This window comes from Opisthocomus hoazin, chromosome 4 (assembly GCF_030867145.1).
Source record: "Opisthocomus hoazin isolate bOpiHoa1 chromosome 4, bOpiHoa1.hap1, whole genome shotgun sequence".
In the NCBI taxonomy this organism is placed as follows: Eukaryota; Metazoa; Chordata; class Aves; order Opisthocomiformes; family Opisthocomidae; genus Opisthocomus; species Opisthocomus hoazin.
This window is the reverse complement of record NC_134417.1, coordinates 93,903,706-93,923,522: the sequence shown is the minus strand read 5'-3', so window position 1 is coordinate 93,923,522 and position 19,817 is coordinate 93,903,706. Positions and strand designations below refer to the sequence as shown.

Here is a 19,817-nt window from a genome sequence, read left to right as displayed (position 1 = left end):
TCTGAGCAGCCTGACCCAGTTGAAGATGTCTCTGCTTGCTGCAGGAGGTGACCTCTAAATGTCCCTCCCAACCCAGCCCATTCTATGATTCTGTGGTTGTATGGTGTAGTTACTACCATGCGTTAGATTTGTGTCAAGCTGAAAAACCCTGAGGAAGCTCTAACTGGCACCTCACCTACCCGGGTTCAACGCACTGTTCCTTTCTCATTGATTAAAGTTCAGTTCAGAAACTTGCTGTTGCTTTTCAGGTCCCGTTCCTAGGTAGATAAGGAAATGTCCATCATTCTTCTGCCCATCTGCCCCTCGCAGCCATGCACCGCAGGAACAGCGAACAGTCTGACCCACGAGGGAGACTCCTCCGTGCTGGTTCACCGGGAGCCAGACCCAGGTGGAGGAACTCCTCTCCCGGAAGCCTAGAAGAGCTGGGAATAATTGATTTCAGGAAAGGAGATATTTGTTGTTTCTGGTTTTACTGCTGTGGTGCTTTGGAACCTCAGTTAGGGATCAAGACCATGTTACTCTGTCAGCTGCGCAGATAGGATCCATGGGGAGTTTATCATTTTAATGCAAGAAAAAAAGCAGTATTTGGATGCAGATACGTGGAGGGAATCTAAGGGAACAGTTTTGGTTAGTGCAATGACAAGGGCCTTTACATATTACGTCTTAATTAGATGGAAGACCCTTGGCTTCTGTGGTGGTGAGGGTGATGAGGGGACTGGAGCATCTCTCCTAGGAGGAGAGGCTGAGGGAGCTGGGCTTGTTCAGCCTGGAGAAGAGAAGGCTGAGAGGGGACCTTGGAAATGCCTCTAAATATCTGCAGGGTGGGGGTCAGCAGGCTGGGGCCAGACTCTTTGCAGTGGTGCCCAGCGACAGGACAAGGGGCAACGGGCACAAACTGAAGCCGAGGAAGCTCCAGCTGAACCCGAGGAAGAACTTCTTCCCTCTGAGGGTGACGGAGCCCTGGCCCAGGCTGCCCAGAGGGGCTGGGGAGTCTCCTTCTCTGGAGATATTCCAGCCCCGCCTGGCCGCGGTGCTGTGCAGCCTGCTGTGGGTGACCCTGCTTGGGCAGGGGGTTGGGCTGGGGGATCTCCAGAGGTCGCCTCCAACCCCTGCCGTGCTGGGATTCTGTGATTCAAGGGCTACTGAAACTCATAACTTGGGACTGTTAGTTAATTATCTTCTGCAGTAGAAGCTGCGGTTTAAGTAGGATGTAGTTGATGAGAGAATTATGAGTTTTCCATGCTTGTATTGCCTTCTGAAGGCTTACAGCAGCTTATCTGGAAGCGGCGCTAGACCCCCTGCGTATCTTGCTGGACCGTGCAGAAGGACGGGACATTGCAAGGACTCTGCAGGAGCGTAGCCTTGCAGATAACAGGCTTGGCAGGACAGGATGGTGCTGTGCAGTGCTGGGCAGCAGAGCTCGCCCTCGTGTTTGCTGCATTCTCTTTATGTCGCAATTCCCATGCCTAAGGAGCACAAGGAGTTTTTTTCACATAATCACAGAATCACAGAATGTTGGGGGTTGGAAGGGCCCTCTGTGGGTCCCCCAGCCCAACCCCCTGCCCAAGCAGGGTCACCCACAGCAGGCTGCACAGCACCGCGGCCAGGCGGGGCTTGAACATCTCCAGAGAAGGAGACTCCCCAGCCCCTCTGGGCAGCCTGGGCCAGGGCTCCGTCACCCTCAGAGGGAAGAAGTTCTTCCTCGGGTTCAGCTGGAGCTTCCTCGGCTTCAGTTTGTGCCCGTTGCCCCTTGTCCTGTCGCTGGGCACCACTGCAAAGAGTCTGGCCCCGGCCTCCTGACACCCACCCTGCAGATATTGAGAGGCATTTCCAAGGTCCCCTCTCAGCCTTCTCTTCTCCAGGCTGAACAAGCCCAGCTCCCTCAGCCTCTCCTCCTAGGAGAGATGCTCCAGTGCCCTCCTCATCCTCGTAGCCCTGCGCTGGGCTCTGTCCAGTAGCTCCTCATCTCTCTTGAAGTGGGGAGCCCAGCACTGGACACAGCACTGCAGATGGGGCCTCAGTGGGGCAGAGCAGAGGGGGAGGAGACCCTCCCTCGCCCTGCTGCCCACACTCCTCCAAATGCACCCCAGGATCCCACTGCACGCAGGAGGGACGCAGGTTATGAACTGAAAACGCGTTCGATAAAGGCGGGACTGAGTCGTACTTGCTAGATTTGGGATTGTTTGACATTAACAGGAAGTTGCCCATGAGCAGCTTACATATATTTTATATTTTTTTCGCTATGGCAGTTCACCCCCTGCACAGGTTTGGGGCAGGAGGTGAATGGAGCGGTGTGGTGCACAGCTCTCAGAGCTAGAATTTGCTTGGGATGCCTGGAGAAGGGTGCGTGCTGTTTGTTGTTTGGTTTGTGTAATCCTGCTTCCAGGGGAGCTCCTGCTGTTTCAGCTTACGGCGTCGAAGCCCGTGTCAGCTGGCTGGAGGCAATCGAAGGCGGCAGTTGGGCAGACGGTCCTTGGGGGTGGTGACAGGCAGCGGCAGAAACCAGGGGGGGGTCTTCTGAACCCCTCTCGTTTAACTGTCGTGGCTGTTTGTGATTTGCTGGGGGGGGATGTGTGCGTTCTCCCGTTGGATCTGTCTGTAAGCACAGCACAAACCCATTCCCCTCCACAGTGAAAGCTGTACTGGTTTTGCTGAAGTTTAGCTGGAGGGAGGTGACGAGGTTTACCATCAAACATGTTCTGGCACAGAACAGCTTTTTGTCTCTGATCTGGACTGTGAGTAGTTCAAAAGAGAGAAAAAAGTTCAGCAGTAGGAAGAAGAGTTGAATAAAGTCACAGTGGTGACCTGGAATCACAGAATCATGAAGGTTGGAAAAGACCTCGAAGATGAAGTCCAACCGTCACCCCAGCACGCTCATGCCTGCTAAACTGTGTCCCCAAGTGCCACATCCAGATGGTGTTTGAACCCCTCCAGGGATGGGGACTCCCCCACTGCCCTGGGCAGCCTGGCCCAAGGCCTGACCACTCTCTCAGCACAGACATTTTCCCCAATCTCCAAGCTGAACCTCCCCTGACGCAGCTTGAGGCCATCGCCTCTCGTCCTGTCGCTGGTACTACCTTGGGTAGCCTTACTCCTCTGGATGCGTATTTCTAAAGGGCAAATCCCTTGCAGTGTGTTTTCTTGACTCTTGGGTAGAAACTGTCCCCAGCAGGATTTAGTTTATTTATGTACAAAGCGTATGTACGTTGCGTGTTGTTCTCAGTGTTGTGGCCTCTCAGCTGCCTGGTGTGCTGGCGAGCAGAGCTCCATGCCCGTGCCCCATCTGGAGTACTGTGTCCAGTGCTGGGCTCCCCAGTTCAAGAAAGATGAGGAGCTACTGGAGAGAGCCCAGCGCAGGGCTCCGAGGATGAGGAGGGGACTGGAGCATCTCTCCTAGGAGGAGAGGCTGAGGGAGCTGGGCTTGTTCAGCCTGGAGAAGAGAAGGCTGAGAGGGGACCTTGGAAATGCCTCTAAATATCTGCAGGGTGGGGGTCAGGAGGCCGGGGCCAGACTCTTTCCAGTGGTGCCCAGCGACAGGACAAGGGGCAACGGGCACAAACTGAAGCAGAGGAAGCTCCAGCTGAACCCGAGGAAGAACTTCTTCCCTCTGAGGGTGACGGAGCCCTGGCCCAGGCTGCCCAGAGGGGCTGGGGAGTCTCCTTCTCTGGAGATATTCCAGCCCCGCCTGGCCGCGGTGCTGTGCAGCCTGCTGTGGGTGACCCTGCTTCGGCAGGGGGTTGGGCTGGGTGACCCCCAGAGGTCTCTTCCAGCCCCTGCCATGCTGGGATTCTGTGAATTTCTCTCCTCCCAAAGTCCCTTCACGCGTCTCCTCCACTGCCCGAGACTGGGTTGCTTACTGCTCCTGCAGGGCGTGGAACCTTTTGCCCTCTGGGTATCTGAACCAGGCACTGCCCGTGCTCCTCACTTGAGAATGTTTCCTTGAAAGTTTTGTTTAATGCAGTGCTTAGCCATGTCGTAGCAGGATTTTCACTGCTGGTGGTGGGACATGCTCTCTACCTGCTATTTGTAATGCTCTCTCACTGACTGATTATTACTGAGTCTGTTGCAGTGGTGGTCAAAGTCCATCTTTTTGGGCAAGAGGCAAGCATTAAGACTCATTTAGTGGTGGTCTACAGTGGCCATTTTCCAGAAAATCATGCAGCTTTGCCAAAATGTGAATGTCTGTCCAAAGCAGATGAAACACAGAACCCTTACTTCATCATAATGTTGTACAAGAAGGAACTTGGCTCAGGGCACTGGATCGTGGTTCCTGACCTTGACTCTAGGCTGTGTTTGCTGCTTAGCTTGTGTTCTTCCCTTCCTCTTCACCAAGGATCTCATTCTCCGTTCTGGTTCTGTTTCCTCTAGAGAGATATTTCCATACTTGGTTGTAGTGATTGGCTTAGAGAATGTGTTGGTCCTCACCAAGTCGGTTGTCTCCACGCCCGTTGACCTGGAAGTGAAGCTGCGCATTGCCCAAGGTACGCAGCCTGCTCTGGGAGCTGTCAAGGGAGGGAAGATGTGGGTAACCCAAGGACTGGGCGATGGGGAGGGGTCTCCATTCTGGTCTGCGAAGGAAACAAGGACAGTGCGTGTTAACGCGAATTGGGAATTGTATCCTAATAGTCTTTTTGTACTATTTTTCATAATTCCAAGAATTAATAAAAGCCTGGAATTGTGGGCACTGCTTTGTAAGATCGTTGTCTGAAGCATTGACTAAAGAAGTTTAAAAAAGTGTCAGTAAGGGAGAGCTGTATCTCCTGTTTAGCACCTTGTGCTCTCGGGTTGTGGATACCCTACGTGCTGGCCCCAGGTCAGGTGAAGTTCTGCTGAGTCTATGACAAGAGTATCTTCTCTGTTACTGATACGCTCTGTGTGAATAAGAGTATGCTCAAACCATGAAATAAATGTAATTTCTAAACTTCAAAAGTCTTTCTAGACATCAGGGAAGAGAGATTCTGGAGCGACGCCAAGAGAAGCCTACCTAGTTTTAAAAAGACGAGTGGTTTGTATCCTGGATGGAGAACAGGACCCCAAAACTCAGAGGTCCTTTACGCTTCTGAATCACAGAATCACAGAATAGTAGGGGTTGGAAGGGACCTCTGTGGGTCATCTAGTCCAACCCCCCTGCCGAAGCAGGGTCACCCACAGCAGGCTGCACAGGACCTTGTCCAGGCGGGGCTTGAATATCTCCAGAGAAGGAGACTCCACAACCTCCCTGGGCAGCCTGTTCCAGAGCTCCGTCACCCTCAGAGGGAAGAAGTTCTTCCTCATGTTCAGACAGAAATCCCTGTGTTGCCTTGTGCAGCGCCCTCAGGCTGTTTAAATCGGGACAGTTTTGTGAGCGGAGAGGGTCATCCTGAGCCCCCTTTGGAGTTAACGATAATCCAGCTAAGAAAGCCGTTGGTAGCCTGCAGTCCAGTTCTTTGGCTTCGATATTCAAAATAGATCAGATGAATTTTAGCCTCAAAGTGCCTTTTTGCCTGCTGTCTATAGAATCCTAATTTTAAAGAGGGGAAACCCCGTCCCTTTTTGGTATGCTCGTGCCTGTCCACTAGCGACCAGTCTCCCTTTACCTGTCTTCGCACGTTCTTTCTCCAGGCCTGAGCAATGAGAGCTGGTCGATCATGAAGAACATGGCGACAGAGCTCGGGATCATCTTGATCGGGTATTTCACCCTCGTCCCGGCCATCCAGGTGAGTGTGGCTGGTGGGCTGGAGTTTGTGGGACAGAGGCTCGCAGGCGCTGCAGGAACGCAGCGTACGATATTCCGCTCCCCTCTCTGGCTTGAGAGCCTGGTAGTGGGAAGTATGTGCAGATGTGGCACTTGGGGACATGGTTGAGCAGGCATGGGGGTGTTGGGTGGTTGGACTTGGTGATCTCAGAGGTCTTTTCCAACCTTAATGATTTTATGAGTCTATGATTTAGTGATTCTATATACATCTGTACAACGTGGATCCCTGCAGGAGCTAGCCTTCTGTCCAGCAGCTGCCTCTGGATCTCCAGTCTCGCCAGTTGGGATCCTGCCAGTAACTGGGCTTACACATTGAGTTCATCCGGTAGCTCGCCCTGGATCCTTGCCCTCTCCAGTTGCCTTGCACACACACAAGCAAGCGGGTCTCTCAGCTGCCCCCCAGCCCTCTGGCCGTTGGTCTGGAGCCCCTGATCCGGCTGGTAGCCAGCTCCTCTGGCTCTCTGGCTCAGGGACACACACGTACCTGGCTCCCAAGCCTCTCGCCCTGGCTCGATAGCCACGAGTGATCACGCCCTGACACGCAAACTCTGACCTGCTCTGGTTGCTGGTGACGTGGACACATGGGCTCCTGTGCCCCATGGTCCCTGTTCTGGTTGCTGGTGCTTAGACCCTGCTTGCTGCTGTTACTGGTACCACGCACGCGCTCCTAGAGGACACGTGGGTTTGGAGAGCCGGTCTCGTTGACCCGTGGAGGTGGCTGTCACCCCAGACCACGGGGCTCATTGCTCTGCTGCCGCAGTCCTGGGGGAGCCGGAGCAGGGGCTCGTTTCTCTCCTGACCGTCCGTCTGTGCTCCTTGTGTTTGTGGAAGTGACCTTCCTATCGCAGGACTTCACGCTGCCCAGTGCCTTTGCTGTGGGGGCGGCTTTATTCCAACCTAAAAGTACCTCTTTGTGCGCTGGCTAATCCGCTGCCTAAGGGGAGGAAAGAAAAACCACCCTAGTGCAGAATGTCTGCTCTGAGAATTAGGGCAGGCAGTTTCTTTGCGGCTGTTTCACTGGGTTGGTGGATCTGTAGGGGTTTCACAGAATCCCAGCATGGCAGGGGTTGGCAGGGCCCTCTGTGGGTCACCCAGCCCAACCCCCTGCCGAAGCAGGGTCACCCACAGCAGGCTGCACAGCACCGCGGCCAGGCGGGGCTGGAATATCTCCAGAGAAGGAGACTCCCCAGCCCCTCTGGGCAGCCTGGGCCAGGGCTCCATCACCCTCAGAGGGAAGAAGTTCTTCCTCGGGTTCAGCTGGAGCTTCCTCTGCTTCAGTTTGTGCCCGTTGCCCCTTGTCCTGTTGCTGGGCACCACTGGAAAGAGCTTGGCCCCATCCTCCTGACCCCCACCCTGCAGATATTTGTAAGTATATATTAGGTCCCCTCTCAGCCTTCTCTTCTCCAAGCTGAACAAGCCCAGCTCCCTCAGCCTTTCCTCCTAGGAGAGATGCTCCGGTGCCCTCCTCATCCTCGTAGCCCTGTGCTGGGCTCTCTCCAGTAGCTCCTCATCTTTCTTGAACTGGGGAGCCCAGCACTGGACACAGCACTGCAGATGGGGCCTGACTGGGGCAGAGCAGAAGGGGAGGAGACCCTCCCTCGCCCTGCTGCCCACACTCCTCTGAATGCACCCCAGGAGACCACTGGCCTTCTGGGCAGCCAGGGCACGCTGCTGGCTCATGGTCAACCTGTTGTCCACCAGGACACCCAGGTCCCTCCATATACTTGTGGTTTCGAGGCCTCCAAGAGTGGGTGTGGGACTTTTCTTCCAGGGGCACAGGAGTGAAATTTGCCCATCGAATGTATCTGAAGCGTGACTGAAGTAGGAATGGTTTCGCTGGGGCGCTGGAGGGTGGCTGCGGGCGGGTGTGCAGGGACTGCAGTGGTCTGTCTGTGGCCGGAGAGCGGAGGATCCAGCTCCTGAGCCACCTGCGCTCCTGGAGCAGTTTTACATCAGGGCTGGGGTTCGTTGGAACAGCGCGGGAAGCTGTCGCCACGGGAGGCTGTGTGGCCTTGCGATGTGGCACGGGGCTGGGAGCTCTGGCTTTGCCAGCCGGGAGAACATCCTCTGCTGGCTTTTCCTGTGGCACTTTGATGCTTTATGGCTACAAAAAATGCAAATCTGAATAAATACGCTCTTGACATATTCTCACGTGGACTTTTTTAGCCCCAAACTCTCAGCTGTTACGAAGCATCGCCGGTGGGATTTATCGGTGAGATAGACCCAGGCCTGCTCTCTGGGCAAGAGTTTGCCAGCTTTCCCTTTTTCTGAAGTTAAAACATTGACCGTGGTCTCCGCGGCTGCCGCAGCTAATCGCTGTGTCCTGTCTGCAGGAGTTCTGCCTCTTCGCTGTCGTCGGCCTGGTGTCCGACTTCTTTCTGCAGATGTTCTTCTTCACCACCGTGCTGTCCATCGACATTCGCCGTATGGAGGTAAGGAAGGGGTCGAGAACGCAGGGGTTTGCCTTGGGATTTCCTTCTCTGCTGTCGTGGAAGGATTAAATAAAGCACACCCTGCAATTTTCACCCTCTAAACAGAAAAGACCGAGCTGTAAAAGTTCCAGGGCATTATTTGCTTGGTTATCCGTACGCAGGGATCGGGGACAGGATGCTTGAGGGAACAAGACACCCTCGGGTGTATAAACATGCAGACTGGGGGTAAACGGGCGGGAAGGAGACGTGGTCTCAGACTGCCTGGGCGAAGAAGAGAGCGTGTGCTGGAGAGAAGCTGGGGCCCAGTGACAGGACAAGGGGCAATGGGCACAAACTGAGGCACAGGAAGTTCCGTCTGAACATGAGGAAGAACTTCTTCCCTCTGAGGGTGACGGAGCCCTGGCCCAGGCTGCCCAGGGAGGTTGTGGAGTCTCCTTCTCTGGAGATATTCAAGACCCGCCTGGACAAGATCCTGTGCAGCCTGCTGTAGGTGACCCTGCTTCGGCAGGGGGTTTGGACTAGATGACCCACAGAGGTCCCTTCCAACCCCTACTATTCTGTGATTCTGTGATTCTGTGACCCGAGGGTGAAGGTGGGAGCTCAGACCTGGGCGCGGATCGGCGATAGCTGTCTCTGCGCACACACATCCCCCGAGGCACTCACCGCCGCGGCTCTCACGCCTCGGCTTTTCTCCTGGCAGCTCGCTGATCTGAACAAACGCTTGCCGGCAGAAGCCTGCATGCCCCCGGCGAAGCCTGCCAGCCGCTCGCAGCGCTACGAACGCCAGCCGGCGATGCGGCCCGCCACCCCCCACACCATCACCCTGCAGCCGTCGTCTTTCAGGAACCTGCGCCTGCCGAAGAGGCTGCGGGTGATCTACTTCTTCGCCCGGACCCGGCTGGCCCAGAGGCTCATCATGGTACGCTGTGGGGGGGCTCGTTGTCCCCTTCCCTCTGGGCACTGGCCCGACCCAGACGGGCTGCTGGGATGGGGGGAAAAATCCCAACGTTTTCATGCGTCCTCGTCCCCCTGCAAGAATTGTGCTGCCCCGTGGCAAACGCAGTTCAGGAAATCCTTCCTAAGGCCGTTGCTCTGCAGGCGATCGCTCCAGGGCTGTGCTGCTCGCGCCATGTTTGGGTGCTGGCGGGTAATTTTCTGATATTTGGAGACAAAAATCTGCTTTTCTACAAGGAGATTTTCAAGGACCGCATGAGTGGGGAGAGAAGGTGTTTACAGAGCAGAAACCGCGTTTCGTTCCTGCGGATAACGCGGGCTAAAGACACGGAGATACTTGGCTACGTGAAAGCGAAGGGTTTTCCTTTTGCAGGCGGAACTGCAGCGGTTACACCGCTTACTGCCCGTGCCTGCCCCCCGATCTGGGTCGTGGAAGCAGAGGAACGCCTGTGTTCCTCGGCTCTGCCAACCGCAGCCCCGTCGCTGTCACCCGACGCCGACGGCAGCTGAAGTTCAATTAATCCATCGTTAACACACCCGCTGCCTGTTGGTGTGGGAGAAGCGGGGTTCCCACCCTCGCGCCGAGTCCGCTGGCTCGCGGAAAAGCGGCGTTCGGTTTTTGTGCGTGCGGTGCGAGCCCTCCCTGTCCTCTTAGAGCACAAGTGTCTGCCGGGAGCCGGGGTGCGGGGCGTGCCGGCGCTGGGAGGTGTTGGGGTGACGGTTTTGGACTTGATGAGCTTAGAGATCTTTTCCATCCTTAACGATTCTACGGTTCTGTGATGCTGTGGGACGCTGCCGAGCGGCTCAGAGGTGTCGCAGGCGGCGTGCGAAGGCCGGGTGCTAACCGAGTTTGTCTCTTCACTCGTCGTGTGTAGGCTGGGACGGTGATCTGGATTGGAATCCTGGTTTACACGGATCCCGCTGGTCTCCGCACCTACCTCACGTCGCAGGTCACTGAACAGAGTCCTCTGGGTGAAGCAGGTCTGCCTCCCATGCCTGTTCCTGGCGGGGTCCTGCCTGCCGGGCACCCCAAGATGGATCTCTCGGTCTTCCCGTCGGACCCGCTGGAGCTGTCGGAAAACCAGACGCAGCAGCGTGAGCAGAAGTCGGGGCTGGAGACAAACCAGCACACTTGGGCCCAGGGACAGGAGGGCAAAGGGAACGGACAGACGGAGCTTGGAGCTGAAGCAGAGGTTACCTGGGGAGCGGAGGACGAGGAGATTTGGAGGAAGCTTTCCTTCAGACACTGGCCATCTCTTTTTGGCTACTACAACATCACTCTGGCCAAAAGGCAAGTGGGCTGGCAGCGAGCGCCGGGAATTCCCTGTGGGATTGGCTCCAAGCGTCTTCCTTTCTCCTGTCCTTCATCCTTCTGGGTTAAACAATTTGTATTCCACGTGGCTTACTCCAGCTGTGTCTTCAGGAGGAGAGTATTAAGCAGGCCCTCCTACCTGCTTGGTGGTGGTGGCTTGTGGTGCCGAGGTGCCAAAATCTCCAGGACCCTTTCTCTGAGAGTAGGGGTTGAGTTCCACTCTGGCGCTCGTGGGTGTAAGACTTCCTTGTCGTCCTCCTTCACCCTAGAGGCGACGTGTAGGGTTTTGTAAAGCAGTATATGATCATCTGTAACTGGATGGTGCGTGTGGGGAACAGAGACATCTGAGCTGGAGGAACTTCGTGGTGAGATCTTCTGGCCTGCGGGGTACGGGAAGCTGGGCCAGATGGTTATATCCTTGCTTAAATCTGTGTGATCCGTCTGATCTCATCAGCAGTTCGTTCCACTGTTGGCCGTTAGCCTCTCCCACAGAGTTAAGGGTTAAGACGTGGGAAATAGTGAGGCCTCATCTGGAGTACTGTGTCCAGTTCTGGGCTCCCCAGTTCAAGAAAGATGAGGAGCTACTGGAGAGAGTCCAGCGCAGGGCTACGAGGATGAGGAGGGGACTGGAGCATCTCCCCTACGAGGAGAGGTTGAGGGAACTGGGCTTGTTCAGCCTGGAGAAGAGAAGGCTGAGAGGGGACCTTGGAAATGCCTCTAAATATCTGCAGGGTGGGGGTCAGGAGGACGGGGCCAGACTCTTTCCAGTGGTGCCCAGCGCCAGGACAAGGGGCAACGGGCACAAACTGAAGCAGAGGAAGCTCCAGCTGAACCCGAGGAAGAACTTCTTCCCTCTGAGGGTGACGGAGCCCTGGCCCAGGCTGCCCAGAGGGGCTGGGGAGTCTCCTTCTCTGGAGATATTCCAGCCCCGCCTGGCCGCGGTGCTGTGCAGCCTGCTGTGGGTGACCCTGCTTGGGCAGGGGGTTGGGCTGGGTGACCCACAGAGGTCCCTTCCAACCCCTACTATTCTGTGATCTGTGAAATAGCTTTAGATAAAAAATATATCAAAGGAGCTCTTCAGTTTAGAGCAGCTGAAGCTCCCGGAGCAGAAGTCCGCCCTGAGACCTGCCTCGGCTGCCGGAGAGATGGCGGGCTGGGCCACCTGGTAGGGCTTTTGTGCCTTTTGCCTTGGTTGTTCCTAAGCCACCCTCACCTTTCCATTCCTGCAGATACATCAGCATCCTCCCAGCAATCCCGGTCACGCTGTACCTGAACCCGCAGGAGGCCTTGGAAGTGCGGCATCCCCAGGAGGCCAACCGCTACCACCCCTTCTTGTCATCGAGCAGTGGGAAGCTGGGCGCTGGAGCGCAGCCCGACCAAGCCTCCGCCAAGCTGCAAGGGCACCAGGATGTCACCCTTTACAAGTAAATCATCCTCCATGCGGCCTCCTGACCGTGCCTGCGCTCCCTCGGAGACACTGCTTGCTCTTTGGCTCTTCTCCTGAAGGAGGGAAAAAAAGGAGAACAAAAAATATTTGTAAAGCTTCCGTGCCAAATCCCGTAAAGCTCAGGAGGCTCCAGCTCAGCGAGCACAGCGCTAAATTAATCTCTCCTGGCCCCGTTTTGTTCTGAGCTCCCTGGCAGGAGACGGTGTGTGCAGCCCAGGCTCTTGGCAGGAGGTGCTGGTGGTGGGAGCAGTCTGATGATAGAAATTGATGACTGTGGACAAACGGCGCGCGGGCTTGATGCGTAGTCAGGCGCTCGCTGTAATCTGGTAACGGCTGTGGATTGGACGCGCGTTTGGAGGGTTACGCTGGGAGGGGTCGGAATTGGGTGGCTTGCTGATGCTCAGCCTGCTGCTCCTAGCATGGCACACGATGCGTGACAGAATCCCAGAATCCCAGCACGGCAGGGGTTGGCAGGGCCCTCTGTGGGTCACCCAGCCCAACCCCCTGCCCAAGCAGGGTCACCCACAGCAGGCTGCACAGCACCGCGGCCAGGCGGGGCTGGAATATCTCCAGAGAAGGAGACTCCCCAGCCCCTCTGGGCAGCCTGGGCCAGGGCTCCGTCACCCTCAGAGGGAAGAAGTTCTTCCTCGGGTTCAGCTGGAGCTTCCTCGGCTTCAGTTTGTGCCCGTTGCCCCTTGTCCTGTCGCTGGGCACCACTGGAAAGAGTCTGGCCCTGTCCTCCTGACCCCCACCCTGCAGATATTTCAAGGCATTTCCAAGGTCCCCTCTCAGCCTTCTCTCCTCCAGGCTGAACAAGCCCAGCTCCCTCAGCCTCTCCTCCTAGGAGAGATGCTCCAGTCCCCTCCTCATCCTCATAGCCCTGCGCTGGGCTCTCTCCAGTAGCTCCTCATCTTTCTTGAACTGGGGAGCCCAGAACTGGACACAGCACTGCAGATGGGGCCTCAGTGGGGCAGAGCAGAGGGGGAGGAGACCCTCCCTCGCCCTGCTGCCCACACTCCTCTGAATGCACCCCAGGAGACCATTGGCCTTCTGGGCAGCCAGGGCACGCTGCTGGCTCATGGTCACCCTGTCGTCCCCCAGCACTCCCCGTCCCTCTCCGCAGAGCTGCTTTCCAGCAGGTCCACCCCAGCCTGTACTGGTGCCTGGGGTTGTTCCTCCCCAGGTGCAGGACCCTGCCCTTGCCCTTGTTGAACCTCACCAGGTTCCTCTCTGCCCAACTCTCCAGCCTGCCCAGGTCTCGCTGGATGGCAGCACAGCCTGCTGGTGTATCCACCACTCCTCCCAGTTTGGTGTCATCAGCAAACTGGCTGAGGGTACGCTCTAACTCTTCATCCAGGTCATTGATGAAGAAGTTAAACAAGACTGGGCCCAGTACTGACCCCTGAGGAACCCCACCAGTTACCAGCCTCCAACCAGAGTCAGCAGGGACAGGAGTTTGTCTCTGGGAATTAGCGTTGCGATGCAGTGATGCTTTACTGGGCGTTTGAGCGAACTCTCAGGCGAGCGGGGACCTTCCTGGCCCGCTGAGAAGACAGCTCGCCCTCAGAACCCGCAGTTCTCCTTTGGCTGTGTGTTATGCACTTCACATTACCCCCATTGAGTGTTTTTCTGAAAGTCTGAGTTGCTGCAGACTTTTCTCCTTGAAAAGTCTGAAAATCTTGTTGAAATTGACATTTTCCCATTAAAAAAAAAACCCTTTAATTTTCCAGAAATCACTATAGCTTGTTGGAAGTTTTCCTCAGCTGAAAAATTTGGACCAGTGATGTGTTTAATACTCCCACGGTGTTTTTCAAACTCTGTCCGCGGACTCGTCACGGGATCTTCCCTCTCACTGGCTTTTTGTCTTGGTGTCCGTTTGTCTCTCCCTCCAGGGTGGCTGCTCTGGGCCTGGCCTCGGGCATCATCCTGGTCCTGCTGCTCTTCTGCCTGTACCGGGTCTTCTGCCCCAAGAACTACGGGCAGAACGGGCTCTCACACAGCCGCAGGAAGAGGGGGGACCTGCCCTGCGACGATTACGGCTACTCCCCGCCCGAGACGGAGATCGTCCCCTTGGTGCTCAGGGGTCACCTCATGGTAGGTCGGACAGGGATGGTCCTCACGGGTGGCTTGCGCCGCACGTCTTTCGTTTTCTTTGGTTTATTTGAAGAAAAGCACTCGGGAGGGCAGGGCAGCTGTGCAGCCTCGGCGTAGGGCAGCTGTGGAGGCCAACAGCTGGGGCCAGTGCTGCTTGTGTGTATCACAGAATCCCAGAATGAATCCCAGCATGGCAGGGGCTGGGAGGGACCTCTGTGGGTCACCCAGCCCAGCCCCCTGCCGAAGCAGGGTCACCCACAGCAGGCTGCACAGCACCGCGGCCAGGCGGGGCTGGAATATCTCCAGAGAAGGAGACTCCCCAGCCCCTCTGGGCAGCCTGGGCCAGGGCTCCGTCACCCTCAGAGGGAAGAAGTTCTTCCTCGGGTTCAGACGGAGCTTCCTCTGCTTCCGTTTGTGCCCGTTGCCCCTTGTCCTGTCGCTGGGCACCACTGCAAAGAGTCTGGCCCCGGCCTCCTGACCCCCACCCTGCAGATATTTAGAGGCATTTCCAAGGTCCCCTCTCAGCCTTCTCTTCTCCAGGCTGAACAAGCCCAGCTCCCTCAGCCTCTCCTCCTAGGAGAGATGCTCCAGTCCCCTCCTCATCCTCGTAGCCCTGCGCTGGGCTCTCTCCAGCAGCTCCTCATCTTTCTTGAACTGGGGAGCCCAGAACTGGACACAGGACTGCAGATGGGGCCTCAGTGGGGCAGAGCAGAGGGGGAGGAGACCCTCCCTCGCCCTGCTGCCCACACTCCTCTGAATGCACCCCAGGATCCCATTGGCCTTCTGGGCAGCCAGGGCACGCTGCTGGCTCCTGGTCACCCTGTCGTCCCCCAGCACTCCCAGTCCCTCCCCGCAGAGCTGCGATGTTCCTTCCCATTCTGAGATGAAACAAAGCGCTCGGGCATCCACTCGGGTGGAGTTCGAAACGCTGCGCCGTGTCTTCCCGAGAAGCTGCACCTCTGTTCCTGGTCCTGCCGTCTCTCCAGCCCCTGCTTGGTCAGGGAAAGCGCAGACAGACGGAGTCTGTTTGATTTGCAGCAGCTCTGTGCACATCTGGGCCTCCGGCCAAGACGTGCTCGCGTTCTCCGTGTCCCTTAGCCAGCCACCTAGTTCTGACCTCAGATTTCTCACCTCTGGAGTTCCTCAGCCGCACGCCAGGCGACTGTCAGAGCCCGGAGGCCTCGGTGGTGCCACGCGCTCAGCTGTGCTTGTTCTTCCCAGGACATCGAGTGTCTGGCCAGCGATGGGATGCTGCTGGTCAGCTGCTGCCTGGTGGGCCAGATCCGCGTGTGGGACGCTCAGACCGGCGACTGCCTCACCGTTATTCCCAAGCCCAGGTGAGCAGCACCCGCGCTCGGCGCCCGGCGCAAACCCCTCTGCGCGAAACCAGCCCTCTCCGACGGCGGAGGCGCGAGGGCCGACCTTTTTGTTCCTGTGTTTCAGGCTGCGAAGAGACAGCAGCGGCGTTTTTGATTACCAGGAGAGCTGGGATCACAGTCCGGATGGCAAGAACGGTCCCGACGACGCCTTCGAGAGCGGTCACCAGCTCAAGCGGATGCTCGGCCCGCCCCAACCTCCGCTTTTCTGCGACCAGCCGGACCTGACGTCTCTCATTGACACGAACTTCTCCGAGCAGGTGAAGGTGGCCGAGTCAGAGACGCGGCTCCGTGCCGTGGGCGGTCGCCAGAAAGACGCCGGCTACGACTTCAGCAGCCTGGTGGGCAAAGTGTACGAGGAACACGGCACCTCCAACTGCGTCGGCTTCGCTGGCCTCGCAGCCCCGCACGGGCAGGCTGGCTTCTGCGCCGGCAGCGGCGCTGCCCGCTCCCTGGGCTGCGGCACCGACGAGGGAGGCTGCGGCGCCCGCAGAAGGAGCCTGGGGGACGAAGCTTTGATGGGATTTGACAAATCATCACCGCTCCCTTCCTGGGGAGGTGACATGGAGAGCTCTGTCTGGAGCCTGGACCTGCGAGGGAACCTGATCGTGGCTGGCCGCAGCAACGGGAAGCTGGAGGTGAGGAGCGAGGGGTGGGCTGCCAGCACCTCGCCAGGGCTGGAGAGGCGTAAAGATTGCCACGTCGTTAAGTGACGGTACCGGTCAGTCATGAAATGAGGTAAAATTAATAGGAATTCTGTAGGAATGATGCGGGTTTTGAACCAAGTTTTTATCAGAAATTTAAATCGCCTCCACTGAGAGACTTTCAGAATTATTTTAATTTTGGTTTTGGTAATGAAGTCAGAATTTTTCCTACAGAATCACAGAATGTTGGGGGTTGGCAGGGCCCTCTGGGGATCCCCCAGCCCAACCCCCTGCCCAAGCAGGGTCACCCACAGCAGGCTGCACAGCACCGCGGCCAGGCGGGGCTTGAACATCTCCAGAGAAGGAGACTCCCCAGCCCCTCTGGGCAGCCTGGGCCAGGGCTCCGTCACCCTCAGAGGGAAGAAGTTCTTCCTCGGGTTCGGCTGGAGCTTCCTCTGCTTCCGTTTGTGCCCGTTGCCCCTGAACCCCTTCTCCCTCCAGGTCTGGGATGCCATCGAGGGGACCCTCCGCAGCAGTAACGACGAAGGCCAGTCGGGCATCACAGCGCTCGTCTTCCTCAACAACAGGTAACGGCGTTTGGGCGCGGTGGTCTCCCGCTCCTCACCGCGCTGCCGCGCTGGTTGTGCTCCGCCTCGGAGGGGGTCTGCTCCCGGGGGGAGCGGGGAGCGGCTTCTCCCCCCACGTACCCGCGTCTGTCCCTCAGGATCGTCGCCGCCCGGTTGAACGGCTCGCTGGATTTCTTTTCGCTGGAGACGCACACATCCTTGAATCACCTGCAGTTCCGAGGTGAGCAAGCGTCCGCGCTCCACCGAGCCTTTCCTCTTCCCTTGCCTCCTTGCTGCTGACTCTTCCTCACACCCGCTCCGGCGTGCCGAGCCGGCTGCCGTGGGGAGGGGAGGAAGGCTCCGGGGGTTCCCTGCGTAGGGAGAGCGTCTCGAGTGCTGCTTTGCTCGGGCGCGTAGGTCTGGAGGCTGAGACACGCGTTCCAGGCTCAGCTCTGCCCCGTGCCTCTGTCCTCCCCACTTCTCACTTCTCCTCCGGTGAGGTCCGTTCGCACGGGCACGGTGCGGCCTGGGGCTTCGGCACAGAACCGCTCCGTGGTGGGGACTGGGACCAGGGTCAACCTCCCTGAAGCCGAGCGTCCGGGCACCCCGATCCCCCGCCGTTTGTGGGCGATGTCTCGGGGCGCGAGGCCGTCCCCGCCGCGGTGAGGCCTGACCCGCGCGTCTCGCCGCAGGCGCCCCGAGCAGAAGCAGCATCTCGTCCTCCCCGGTGTTCAGCAGCAGCGATGTCGTCGTGTGCCAGCTCACCCACACCGTCTCCTGCGCCCACCAGAAGCCGATCACCGCGCTGAAGGCTGCGGCGGGCCGGCTGGTCACCGGCAGCCAGGACCACACGCTGAGGGTGAGGCTTCCTCATCCCTGCATGGATCTGCATCTCCAGTCCAAGCAGGACCCCTCACTGCAAGAAGGACCTGGAGGGGCTGGAGCGTGTCCAGAGAAGGGCAGCGAGGCTGGGGAGGGGGCTGGAGAAGAAGTCTGCTGAGGAGCGGCTGAGGGAGCTGGGGCTGTTCCGTCTGGAGAAGAGGAGGCTGAGGGGAGACCTTCTCGCTCTCTGCAGCTCCCTGCCAGGAGGGTGCAGTGAGGGGGGGTTGGTCTCTGCTCCCCAGGAACCAGCGACAGGACGAGAGGCGATGGCCTCAAGCTGCGTCAGGGGAGGTTCAGCTTGGAGATTGGGCAAAATGTCTGTGCTGAGAGAGTGGTCAGGCCTTGGGCCAGGCTGCCCAGGGCAGTGGGGGAGTCCCCATCCCTGGAGGGGTTCAAACACCGTCTGGATGTGGCCCTTGGGGACATGGTTTAGCAGGCGTGGGGGTGTTGGGGTGACGGTTGGACTTGGTGACCTCAGAATTCTTTCCCAACCCTGATGACTCGGTGATTCTGTGCCAGGCAGGCGAGCGGGGGTGGTGGGCGTCCAGCCCGGTGCGCGCCTGCAGCTCCCCGTGTCCCACCCGGTGGGCTCCTCGCTGGGGGCAGAGGGACGGGGCCCTGCCAGCAGTGTCTTGTCAAACCGAGCCCGAGCTCACAGAATGGCAGGGGTTGGCAGGGCCCTCTGTGGGTCACCCAGCCCAACCCCCTGCCGAAGCAGGGTCACCCACAGCAGGCTGCACAGCACCGCGGCCAGGCGGGGCTTGGATATCGCCAGAGAAGGAGACTCACACCCTGAAGGTCCCCAAGTCCAACCATAAACCTGACACGGCCAAGTCCCCCGCTGAGCCGTGTCCCCGAGACCTCTTCAGTACCCCCAGGACTGGGGACTCGGCCCCTTCCCCACGCAGCCCCTTTCCGCGGGGGAATTTTTTCCCAGTATCCAATGAATTTATGAATCCAAGTTGTCCCTCCAGGCAGCAGCCGCCCCCTTCAGCCACGCGCGCCGCTGCCCCATGGGCATTGATTCCCCCCTTCCGCTGCAAGCTCCGGCGCTGCTCTGATCGGGGAGGGGACAGCAGTAAGGCCAGTACAGAGAGAGCCGCCGCTTCGTTAGCGAGCCTCACGTCTTCCTCCTCCTCCTCCTCCTCCTCCCTGCAGGTCTTCCGGCTCGAGGACTCGTGCTGCCTGTTCACGCTGCAGGGCCACTCGGGAGCCATCACGGCCGTCTACATCGATCAGGTGAGGCGCAGCTCGGGGAACGGCCTCGCCCGCGGCTGCCGGGACCCCGCTCCGGGGCACCCGCGGCCGTTCGGTGTCGCAGCTCCGCTTGGAAGCGAGAAGGCAGCGCCGCGCTGCTCCGGTTGGGGTTCCTCCGCAGCCGGGTTGGGGTTGTCACCTCCATCCTGCTCGCGCACGCGGGAGCCGGCGGCTCGGCCTTCCGCCCGCCGTTGCCATGCCGGCCCGCGGCCCGGGAGCGTGCGTGGCTTCGGTGGCCCTGCGGAGCCGCGGGGTGCGACGGAGCCTGCCGTGTCCTCGCAGACGATGGTGCTGGCGAGCGGGGGCCAGGACGGGGCCATCTGCCTTTGGGACGTGCTGACGGGCAGCAAGGTCAGCCACATGTACGCCCACCGAGGGGACGTCACCTCCCTCACCTGCACCACATCCTGCGTCATCAGCAGCGGCTTGGACGACGTCATCAGCATCTGGGACCGCAGCTCGGGGATCAAGCTCTACTCCATCCAGCAGGTTGGTACCCGGAGAGCGGGTGCTCGGCTTCGAGCGCGGCGTCCGCGGCGCGGTCCCCACTGACGCGCTCCCGTTGCGCGCAGGAGATGGGTTGCGGAGCCAGCCTGGGCGTGATCTCCGACAACTTGCTGGTGACGGGGGGCCAGGGCTGCGTCTCCTTCTGGGACATCGGCTACGGCGACCTGCTCCAGACCGTCTACCTGGGGAAGAGCAACGAGTCGCAGCCCGCGCGGCAGATCCTGGTGCTGGAGAACGCCGCCATCGTCTGCAACTTCGGGAGCGAGCTCAGCCTGGTCTACGTGCCCTCGGTGCTGGAGAAACTGGACTGAGGAGGGGCGGCGGGCGCTGGAGCGCGGGCGGAGCGCGGCCGCGGCCGGTGTCGAGGGCGACGCGGGCAGGCGAGGGGACGGGGACGCCCGCTCCGTCGCTCTGCCGCTGCCTGTCGCCTGCCCTCCTCGTGGCCCCCTCTGCACCCCGGCTCCGGGACCCCACGGAGGGAGACGCAGGGGCTGCGGGAACCCGAGGCGGGGCGCAGCGTGCGGCAGCGGCTCCCCGGAGGACGGAGCCCAGCGCCGGGGGAGCGGTGCCCGTCGCCAAGCGCGGCTCCGTCCCAGCAGCACTGGAGGCAGC

The 19,817-nt window shown here is 58.9% G+C and overlaps 1 protein-coding gene across 6 annotated transcripts in view; it reads left to right on the top strand.

Moving 5' to 3' along the window:
- Nucleotides 1-19,618, top strand: part of SCAP (SREBF chaperone) — a 78,194-nt gene extending 58,576 nt beyond the window's left edge. For all 6 annotated transcript variants that reach the window (XM_075419983.1, XM_075419978.1, XM_075419980.1 and 3 more), the window contains 15 exons: nt 4,369-4,481; nt 5,602-5,696; nt 8,068-8,166; nt 8,867-9,085; nt 9,996-10,411; nt 11,662-11,856; nt 13,772-13,973; nt 15,195-15,310; nt 15,417-15,987; nt 16,495-16,580; nt 16,718-16,800; nt 17,252-17,418; nt 18,600-18,680; nt 18,981-19,187; nt 19,271-19,618. In XM_075419983.1, coding sequence (XP_075276098.1) covers nt 4,369-4,481; nt 5,602-5,696; nt 8,068-8,166; nt 8,867-9,085; nt 9,996-10,411; nt 11,662-11,856; nt 13,772-13,973; nt 15,195-15,310; nt 15,417-15,987; nt 16,495-16,580; nt 16,718-16,800; nt 17,252-17,418; nt 18,600-18,680; nt 18,981-19,187; nt 19,271-19,516 — 2,896 coding nt within the window. In that variant the 3' untranslated portion in view covers nt 19,517-19,618. The remainder of the gene's footprint in view (nt 1-4,368; nt 4,482-5,601; nt 5,697-8,067; nt 8,167-8,866; nt 9,086-9,995; nt 10,412-11,661; nt 11,857-13,771; nt 13,974-15,194; nt 15,311-15,416; nt 15,988-16,494; nt 16,581-16,717; nt 16,801-17,251; nt 17,419-18,599; nt 18,681-18,980; nt 19,188-19,270) is intronic.
- The last annotated feature ends 199 nt before the right edge of the window (nt 19,619-19,817 follow it).